The following is a 10,057-nucleotide window of genomic DNA, read 5'->3' on the forward strand; positions in this document are numbered from 1 at the left end:
CTTTCCATTTGGTAGTAAACAAAGAACATTCAATGATTTATAAAAACCGTATCCTCACGACTTTCACAGACCGTTGTTAATTGTTTAAAACACGATCAGGCTATTTGGATGTTATGTATTAAAGGTGTCCCATCTTCCCCCACCCTACTATGTGTACATAGTGTTACCTCGTACACGGAAGGCAATTGAAGTCTGTGGAACAGCGGTATGTAATAAAAGCAAGCACCAAAAATCTGTACCAAAGTGGCAGCACTGAACCAAAACACCACTGTTCCCATAAGATAGGCGTAAGCCGGATAACCAAGAACAGTTATTGAGGATATGAAAGTCACAGAGAGGGATAGTGCCACTGGGATCTGTTAAATATAAACCAGAAGTTATATATTTACTTTATGATGATTATATAGGAACTTAAGGGTGTTGGAAAGTTTATGACAATAAATTACACAATTTCTTTTTTTATCCCCTCGGTTATCAGAACAAAGGTCATATTTAATTAACACAGCGAAGAGATGGGAATTAATAAAAGCGCAGAGGGTAAACGAATTAAAGCGCATTTGTTAAAAAGAGCGACTGTTAAAACATATATATGATGTAACTCATATAATAGTCCAAATACAACCGCTTAAAAATTGAAAATACTTTTTTTCTATAAATATATTACCGGTGACATTCTTTTATTGCCAAAGTAATAATTCTCAACCGTTTTCTTGTTTCTATCTTTAAAAGCGTAATATGCCCCGATCGCCGTTGCCATTATTAGCATTCCTATAAAGCAAAGAATGGGAAATTAGAACCTTCAAATAGTTTATGTGTAACATATATATAATAGAGTTGTTGTGTCTTCATTTATATATAGGATGGGGGAAGATGGGACACCTTTCACACATAATAACCAAATATTCTGATCGTGTTTTAAACAATTAACAACGATCTATATGGGAGCCGTGAGAATAAAGTTTTTTAAAAAATCGTTGAATGTTTGTTTACTACCAAATTAGAAGAGAAAATAGACTGAAAAGGTGTCCCATCTCCCCCCCACCCTACTATATATAAAACCCCATTTAATTGATAAAAGTTCGTCGCAGCATGCAGTATAGTTGCATCCTATATGCTCTTTCATCAGTGCGGGACAGTCACACGGAGATGCTACTAAGAAAAGAAATGGAATGACAAATACAATCTATTTCTATAACAAACGTCGTTTAAAATAAACGAAATGCAAAGACACTTCATTTAACTTAAAGGTAAAGGCGCTTATTCGGTGATTGTTGCAATGCCCCGAATGCTCACCGAAGAAAACTATGTAATCTGCTACACCGAACCCAGGCTCCGTCTCATCCATCGTATTTTAATCAAGAATTAAAACACACAGAATATATAAAGTAATTCAAAACCTAAACACATTTGATTGAACAAGATAAAAACTAATTCATATGCCGTGCATGCTAACACTTATTTTTATCGAGAATTTTCATCTGAACTTCCATATTCGATAACCCCTATCTTAACCTATTAGGAAAGCTACATAATAGCTTTGCTACGCTGAAGCCAGTGTAGTTGATCTGCATTACATAACGTATAAGAACACCCCACTCACGAAGTTATATTTATCGCATGATGTTTAACATACAAGTTCAATACTGAAATTATGTTTGCTTTTGACACCACTCCCCCTCAGGTTCAGAATCCCTGAAATGGCAAATGATTTACCAATAATCTTAACGACCACTTCGCTCGATGTTAAGACCCCATAACTATAACTCACGCATAGCCTATATTGGTTGACTGAGCTATATATATGATCGCATATTTTTAGGTTGCGTTTATCCTATTTTGACTTACTGTTGCATACTAATTGAATATTAAAGGGCCGTGTTACGCAGCTATATATAGCTGTTGTACATGTATGTTCTTAACATCTTGCATTTTTTCAGCAAATAAAGGAACCCTATATGGCCATTCTGCCGTTTGCAAACTGACACCACATTTTAAACATCTGTTCCTGTTTTCGTTTTATGCTATTAAAGTCTCCTAGTTTTTTTATGTCGAAATGGCAGTACGAGTTTGCAATATACTCTGTAGCATCTGTACGGTTCCTACTGTCCATTTTCTACTTTAACATAGAGTACTGATGGGACACCTCAGCTGCTTAGCCTATAATAACCAAATATCCTGATCGTGTTTTAAAGTATAGTATTGTGGGGGGTATATGCAACAGTATAAGCAAGTCATGAGGAAGCGGTGTTATAATTCTTTGAATGTTCTTGCTTCTTTGTTTACTATACCAAATGATACGAGAGGAAATAAAATAAACTGGTGTCCCATCTTACCGTGACTGTGCGTCCTTTCATGTAATTCCTATTAATTATCAATGTAATATCATCTAATGATATGATTATCGAATGTTAGTTACAACCTTTTATAAAAAGGCGAATCCGCAGTACACCTTTTTATTTTGAACCATACTAATTATGTTTGTGGGTTTATATCAACAAAAGCGAACCCTTGAACTTCCGCACTGTGGAATTAATTGGGCAATTACCCTTTCGCGCTAACCACATTCGATCTGTTGTGTAAACGCAGACTAGTTCTATGCACAAAACAAACTAAACCCAGTGTATATGTATATAATAAGTAATCATTAAACACAATGATATTTATTTGTTTTTCAACATCCACAGCGATACGTAAGAAAATAAACAGTGTAACAACATATTAACTCCCCGAAAATTTTACAGGATATGTGATTTTTATTTCCACTGTTTTGATATTTTATAAAAATCTTATATAACATTGTAAGAGCGGAAATTTGTATGGAAAAAGATTGTTAGGCTATAATTTGCCATGGAAGAAACAAAATCCCCCAAAAATGGAACTCATCCAGGTTTACCAATGGCTAGGATCAAAGTCATCATGAAAAGTTCACCAGATGTCGAACATATTAGTCCCACAGCGTTGTATGCGATGACCAAAGCAACGGTTTTCGTATATGTGGCCATTTTCTTCTGTAACTGTATATGTATGTATATTAGTATGTATGCTTAATTATTTATTTTTTGTAGGAATTATTTGTATCTCATCTTACAACAGAAGCCTATGAGAAAAACACTAGCATGTTTTCTGTTGATTACAAAAGCTTGGCTGATGTAGTTAACAATGACGAGACCCTTGAGTTTCTACAAGGTAAAATATTGTCATTAATGGTTAATGCAAAACACTGGTGCTAGTGAAAAAAATTATACCTCATAAAGTTACCACTAATGCATTGCAATTTTGGTCACTTTTTTTCGTCATTTTTACCAGCACCAGAATAGAAATAGACCTTGTTGTACGATTGTTTTCAAGTTGACCTTACAAGTTTTTGTTTATCATATAACACAGTATTTACATTAGTGGCATCAACTTTCTAGTTTATACACTGTGGTACGATTTGATTATCTTTTCTAAACTCTATGCTATTTACAGCATAAGGTAGAACCATTGTCAACCATACATACTTGTTTAGTGTGGTAGTTTCAGTCTGTACAAAATACTAAATGCAACATAATGTACATTCATTCTTAATGTATGCAGAGGTGGTACCGCACAAAATCACAGTCCGAGATTATTTGCTCATGACAAAAAAACAAAACATTTCTGATGACGATCATAGTGACAACAAAAGCAGCGAATGATTACTGACATGTCGCTTAGACTTTACAACTTCTTCTATGCTGGAAAGAGCTGGGATTTCTCGATGTGTTATTTGCAACTAAGAACTAAGATGTGGACTATGTTGGGATAACTGCTAAACAGCCATAACTATTCACACTGTGTTAACATGGCATGCAGATAAACCAATAATTGGTCAAATGCAAGATAGTTCTTTTAGTGCCAAAGTATTCAATTCAAGTCGTATACTATTACTTCAAAGCCTTACATTCCTCGTTCTAATTTTTCCTAAATCTCTCATTTCTAAAAAATACATGAATCTAGACCTGCTGATTTTTTAGATTATTTTTACAGGTTAAGGAAAATTAAAAATTCTCAGGTACTAACAGATCAAATGTTCGCGCGATTTGCGCTGTTAGTATCTAAGTCTACCCGAGAAAAGTGTATACGCACATTCAAGCCGAAGTTCAAATTATTGTAATATAATTAACTTTTAGGTTTGTTTAAAGTAAACCTGATATAATCACTTAGTCTTATAACATCACAGGCTACGTCGAAACGGTTATGCGTAATTATGCTTACTTAATCTACGCGACGAGACATTCTGAACAATTAGCAACGCTGTACGGTTTCATTATCAGACGTGCGTGTCACGATTTATCTACAGATTGTTTATAAGAAAGGTGTAAATATAATTTCCTAATAATGTTCATACCTTATGTACAAACGAGGTCTACGTGGAAAATACCCAACCGCGCATTAAATCTCATTATTTCAAATAATTAAGCATAATTCGCCTGGCATTTAAATAAACGTGATGCGCTACAAAGAAAGGTTTTGAATCTGTAAATTATAGGACCTATCCCACGTTTAATTTAGGCTATTATACCGAAACCAAGAAGAACTAATTTAATGGAAAAGCTACGTCAGCTTTACTGCAGCCTATATAAGCTGTTTCGTTCGTTAGTCGAATCATCTTCATTGAAGAAGTAACAAGTGAAGGATGAATCTCATTCGTATTTTTCTCCTCGTTCTTGCAGTTGTTGTATTGAATGTAGCAGCAACAGGTTACACGAGTAAGTACAATACAAAACTTTAAAAGTAGCAGAGCTGAATATTTACCCTCTGAAACATTTGCAGGTCGATATTGCAGTGTCGCCTACATTAGATATGGAGCAGCTCGGACAGCTTATAGAGTTCGTATTGGACAATCGTACACATATGCTTGTAGAAGCGGATACCGGCTTGTAGGAACTGCTACCATTCAATGCACAAGCTCAGGTTGGGCAAAGCGAACTCCCTACTGCAGTAGAGGTAAGCATAATAGGTTAGCATAACCGAACAAAAAGGTTAGATTTGTTGGTAATACAGCAAATATTGCACCATTTTACTAACTACTCATATTTTGTGGGTATCTTTTTTTTAAGACGATTGCATTTTTTTACAGTTACAGTTGGAAAATGCCGACGACCAGGTCGCGTTCGATACGCATCCTTTCGTCCATACCGTAGCTGGTACACTGCTGGAACAAATGTGACATACACTTGTCGTCGTGGTTACGCCCTTACTGGTCAATCAATTCTCACGTGCCAATCCAACAGCAGCTGGTCTCCCAACAGGCCAACTTGTACCAGAATTGTGATCAAGTGCCCAGCCATCTCCGGACCAGCTAATGGTTTAACTAAACCAATTATCTCGAGATCAGTAAGCATTGGAACCCGAGTTTGGTTCAAATGTAACAGCGGATTTCAAAGAGTTGGAGCAGCCGATGGCATTTGTCTCCGTAGTGGTTCATGGTCTGTCGCTGTACCAACATGCCAACGTAAGTTTACATTATATGACTAAACACTTTAATGTTTGCATCGACTTGGTACCTTAATCTCACCCAACAGAAGATAGCACGTATAAATCGCTTAAAGCTGTTCAATAGTTTAACATTGCTTTGTAAAATTGCTAACATTCTACTCCGTTCAACACAGGTACATGCAGTCGACCAGATAATGTCCTGCTCGCTTCATTCAGTCCTTCCAGGGCTTTCTACTCAGTTGATTCAAACGTTACTTACACCTGTTCTAATGGCTACACTATCAGTGGTGAAGCCACTTTAACCTGTCTATCAAACGGTCAATGGTCTCACGACGAACCAACTTGCACTAGAATCACCCTCAATTGCCCAGTCATTTCTGCACCAGAAAACGGGTCGATCGAACCAGTTATCACTCGTCCAGTGAGCGCTGAAACATCGGTTACTTTCTCTTGCGATGTTGGGTATGAATTAATTGGTGCAGGAAACAGCGAATGTCAACATGGTGGAGCATGGTCCAATGACGTGCCCACTTGTGAACGTAAGTCAAGCAGATGCTTTGTTTTTTTTTAAACCTTTGATGTATTTTCGTACACATGACTTTTTGATACTAAACATAAGTTTCTAAGTTTTTAGCAATACAATTGTAAATTCTTTAACAGCAATCCAATGCCCGACACCTGGTGTTATTGAGAACGGCTCCTTTGATCAAGCAAGTGGGCCTTACGGCATCGAACAAACAGTAGAGTACACATGCAGTGGTAACTACGTCCTTGAAGGTCAAGCAGTCCTTACATGCTTGGTCAGTGGTGAATGGTCTCATGATGAACCAGAGTGTGTTGGTAAGCATTTTGCTAGACGTATAATTTGATGCGCCGATGCAACCGCATTCGACATTGTTTTGATAATCAAGGGTTATGCAATTATCCAGTAGCTATAACGAGTTCTTTTAGGTGCGTTGAAACTGAAAGGAAAAATTATTTTACACAATTTTACAGAACCAGTGACATGCCCAACACCGATTGCTCCAGTTAATGGAGGAATCACTCCAATCCAAGATCAATACCCTGTTGAAATTGTAATCTGGTACACATGTGACGCCGGTTACACGACCACTGGACGAAAAGACGCTATCTGCCGTGACGATGGCACTTGGTCCAGCGAAGCACCTATCTGTGTCGGTAAGATTTTTTTTTAAAATATAGAGAAATATACGAAAAGTTGGTATTTTACCATTACCAAATGTAGGCTTAACTTGCGACCGACCCGACGACATCGACTTCGGAAGTTTGACCACACCAGGAAACACCTTTAACGTTGGCGCCACAGCAACTTACGTTTGCAACGCTGGATATGAGATCGTTGGTCAGGATGTTCTTACTTGCACAGTGAGTGGGGAATGGTCGGACAACGAACCAACTTGTTCCAGAATCGTGACTTGCCAAACACCAGTTGGACCATCCGATGGTAGCTTCACACCGACCCAGCAACCATTCTTTGTTAACAGCGAAGTCACCTTCACCTGCGACGATGGTTTCATTCTTAATGGTGAATCTGTAATCACCTGCCAAGATTCTGGTCTCTGGTCCAATCCTGAACCAACTTGTGATCGTAAGTAAACAACCCTAAATAGACAAATACTATAATAAAACAGCTTTTTATTTAATTTAAATTCCTTTTTCAGCCATTCAATGCCCGACACCTGGTGACATTGACAACGGTTCATTTGATCCAGCAACTGGTCCTTACGGCATCGAACAAACAGTAGAGTACACATGCAGTGGCAACTACGTCCTTGAAGGTCAAGCTGTCCTTACATGTTTGGACACTGGTTTATGGTCCCACGACGAACCACAGTGTGTTGGTAAGTTGACACCCCACGTATAGTGGTATAGTTATAACAATTCAGTATTTAAATGTGTGTCCATCTCTTTGGTCATTTTGGCTTCATCAAAAATGTATAGGCTAGTTTGTTTTATTTATATCATACACTTAAACGTTTATCAACTCTCATTTCCTTGCAGCTCCAGTAACCTGCTCAGTACCTGTTGAACCAGCAAACGGTGCATACTCTCCAATCCAAGACGAATACTTCGTAAACACCGTTGTCACATTCACATGCGATGAAGGATACACAACTACTGATAGAGATGCAATCATCTGTAGAGCCGATGGCACTTGGTCTAGTGATGAACCAGTTTGCAACGGTATGAACAAACATGTACTAAGATGAAAACTTCATTATTTACACTGACACATTTGCGATTGTTTTCCCTAATTACCAAACAACAGTGTTGTTCATCTTACAAGACCTTCTGCTTTTGATGAATTAACCCATTATTTGTTAATAATAAATCAGCACCTTTTAAACTCAAACTGTCTTCCCGCATTTTCAGCAATTACTTGCGACCGACCCGCCGACATCGACTTCGGAAGTTTGACCACACCAGGAAACACCTTCAACATCGGCGCCACAGCAACTTACGTTTGCAACGCTGGATATGAGATCGTTGGTCAGGATGTTCTTACTTGCACAGTGAGTGGGGAATGGTCGGACGACGAACCAACTTGTTCCAGAATCGTGACTTGCCAAACACCAGTTGGACCATCTGATGGTAGTTTCACACCGACCCAGCAACCATTCTTTGTTAACAGCGAAGTCACCTTCACCTGCAACGATGGTTTCATTCTTAATGGTGAATCTGTAATCACTTGCCAAGATTCTGGTCTCTGGTCCGATCCCGAACCAACTTGTGATCGTAAGTAAACAATCCTAAACCGACATTTAATGTAACTGATTTGTATCTTATTTCCATTTCCGTTTCAGCCATTCAATGCCCGGCACCTGGGGTTATTGAGAACGGTTCCTTTAATCCAGCAAGTGGTCCTTACGGCATCGAACAAACAGTAGAGTACACATGCAGTGGTAACTACGTCCTTGAAGGTCAAGCTGTCCTTACATGCTTGGACACCGGTTTATGGTCTCACGTGGAGCCAGAGTGTGTTGGTAAGTCTATTGTATACTTATTTATGGCATAGGGTCGATACACCAACGAGATCTGTATAGCTTACGTTATGAAATTAATTGTGTTCTTTGTACTTTAGCTCCAGTAACATGCCCAACACCCGACGCACCCGTAAACGGGGTAGTAACGCCGATCCAAAACGAATACTTGGTTAATGTCGTCATTTGGTACACATGTAACGCCGGTTACACAACCACCGGGCGAACAGATGCAATCTGCCGAGACGATGGCACTTGGTCAAGCGAAGCACCTATCTGTGTCGGTAAGGACTATTTTTCGAATATATAGAGAAATATGTATAAAGGTTGCCATTTTACCATTACCAAATCCAGGCTTAACTTGCAACCGACCCGACGACATCGACTTCGGAAGTTTGATCACACCAGGAAACACCTTCAACGTCGGCGCCACGGCAACTTACGTTTGCAACGCTGGATATGAGATCGTTGGTCAGAATGTTCTCACTTGCACAGTGAGTGGGGAATGGTCGGACGATGAGCCAACTTGCCAAAGAGTTGTAGAATGTGCAGCTCGTGCAGCTCCAGCTTCTGGCTCACTTTCTCCATCCAAATCGACCTACGCTGAGAATGAAGTGGTAACCTTTTCTTGCAACCATGGTTACAACCTAAGCGGTGAAAGCCAAAGCACATGTCAAGCCAGTGGGCTATGGGACCATGAAGTTCCCACTTGCGTTCAAGCTGGACCTACCTGTGCTGGAAAATGTGGTGCATACGACAGTCAAGCTTCTTGCCAGTGTGATTACATCTGCTTTTACTACGACAATTGTTGCAGTGATTACCACGATATATGTAAGTAATTTTATTATCTAACAGCGTTTGTCTTGTAATAGATATTAGCAAAAATAAGCTTCGATTTGTTTGTAAACTTTTACATTTGGATATCAGTATAACTGTACATTGTGTTTTACAGGTGTTTAAAGAGCAGTGTCGACACCAACATCAATATAACAGTGATTAACTCAATGCATTTATCATATCTCAAGCATTACTAATAATACAAATATATTCAAAGCATTAATTGTGATGTTTTCCTGTGTTGAAAGCCATAGCAATAACAGGCCTGTTTTTTTCTAACGTGAACATATGCTACCTAGGCAAAATTAAGACTATATCCTATTAATTAATACTTACTGAATCAAACACGTACTAATTGCATATAGAGCAGCAATGAAACATTTCTTGGATACTAGTTAAACTTTGGTTAAACGCTGTAAATGTATTGACGCAAAGGTTCACGCTTAGAGCAATACGCTTTCATCCAAGGGTTTTCCCCAGCTGTTACGTGAGGGCGCCGGTGTACACAGTTGCGTACGTGACTCGCTGTCTTGATATTTAGGCTATTTAAAAAGGGGATACGGGCCTACTAACCGCACAAAGCCAATACATTTGACGTGACAGCGAGCTCTGGCTAATCAGTAACATCGTAGGTAGGTGGTAAACAGGTTAGCAAGCTTAATGGTATGAAATCTGCACGACAAACTTTACGTTACAATAGGCAGCAAGTTAACATTTTTTTTGGGCTGGACCGTAAAATTTAAACAAAACTTATAGGT

The 10,057-nt window shown here is 38.7% G+C and overlaps 3 protein-coding genes across 3 annotated transcripts in view; 2 read left to right on the top strand and 1 right to left on the bottom strand.

Annotated features, from left to right (window-relative positions):
* The window catches only part of LOC100186028 (sodium-coupled monocarboxylate transporter 1-like), a 9,946-nt gene extending 8,555 nt beyond the window's left edge, over positions 1 to 1,391 (bottom strand). Inside the window, exons 1-3 of the mRNA XM_009862587.3 lie at positions 1,294 to 1,391; positions 665 to 768; positions 168 to 356 (exon numbers count right to left, since the gene is read on the bottom strand). Of these exons, the coding sequence (XP_009860889.2) occupies positions 168 to 356; positions 665 to 768; positions 1,294 to 1,345 (345 nt within the window). The 5' untranslated portion in view covers positions 1,346 to 1,391. The remainder of the gene's footprint in view (positions 1 to 167; positions 357 to 664; positions 769 to 1,293) is intronic.
* Positions 1,392 to 2,773: 1,382 nt separating this feature from the next.
* On the top strand, positions 2,774 to 3,987 carry LOC100177337 (chromatin accessibility complex protein 1-like). Its single transcript, XM_002126585.5, has 3 exons — positions 2,774 to 2,982; positions 3,066 to 3,186; positions 3,577 to 3,987. The coding sequence occupies exons 1-3, from the start codon at positions 2,848 to 2,850 to the stop codon at positions 3,675 to 3,677; spliced, it is 357 nt and encodes a 118-aa protein (XP_002126621.1). The 5' UTR covers positions 2,774 to 2,847; the 3' UTR covers positions 3,678 to 3,987.
* A 635-nt stretch (positions 3,988 to 4,622) lies between these two features.
* On the top strand, positions 4,623 to 9,522 carry LOC100183674 (sushi, von Willebrand factor type A, EGF and pentraxin domain-containing protein 1-like). The gene is made up of 14 exons (XM_002121264.2): positions 4,623 to 4,730; positions 4,795 to 4,968; positions 5,102 to 5,476; positions 5,634 to 5,999; positions 6,121 to 6,300; positions 6,457 to 6,639; positions 6,707 to 7,069; positions 7,143 to 7,322; positions 7,483 to 7,665; positions 7,855 to 8,217; positions 8,286 to 8,465; positions 8,564 to 8,746; positions 8,817 to 9,293; positions 9,415 to 9,522. The coding sequence occupies exons 1-14, from the start codon at positions 4,658 to 4,660 to the stop codon at positions 9,420 to 9,422; spliced, it is 3,288 nt and encodes a 1,095-aa protein (XP_002121300.1). The 5' UTR covers positions 4,623 to 4,657; the 3' UTR covers positions 9,423 to 9,522.
* Positions 9,523 to 10,057: the final 535 nt, after the last annotated feature.

The sequence above is a fragment of the Ciona intestinalis genome, chromosome 14, assembly GCF_000224145.3.
Source record: "Ciona intestinalis chromosome 14, KH, whole genome shotgun sequence".
Classification (NCBI taxonomy): domain Eukaryota; kingdom Metazoa; phylum Chordata; class Ascidiacea; order Phlebobranchia; family Cionidae; genus Ciona; species Ciona intestinalis.

Excerpts from the sequence above, each read along its gene's own strand:
- LOC100177337 (XM_002126585.5), top strand. The coding sequence starts at position 2,848 with ATGGAAGAAACAAAATCCCCCAAAAATGGAACTCATCCAGGTTTACCA. Across the intron at positions 2,983-3,065 it reads ATGCGATGACCAAAGCAACG|GAATTATTTGTATCTCATCT; the intron begins GTTTTCGTATAT and ends TATTTTTTGTAG. Across the intron at positions 3,187-3,576 it reads GACCCTTGAGTTTCTACAAG|AGGTGGTACCGCACAAAATC; the intron begins GTAAAATATTGT and ends TAATGTATGCAG.
- LOC100183674 (XM_002121264.2), top strand. The coding sequence starts at position 4,658 with ATGAATCTCATTCGTATTTTTCTCCTCGTTCTTGCAGTTGTTGTATTG. Across the intron at positions 8,218-8,285 it reads TCCCGAACCAACTTGTGATC|CCATTCAATGCCCGGCACCT; the intron begins GTAAGTAAACAA and ends TTTCCGTTTCAG. Across the intron at positions 8,466-8,563 it reads CGTGGAGCCAGAGTGTGTTG|CTCCAGTAACATGCCCAACA; the intron begins GTAAGTCTATTG and ends TTTGTACTTTAG.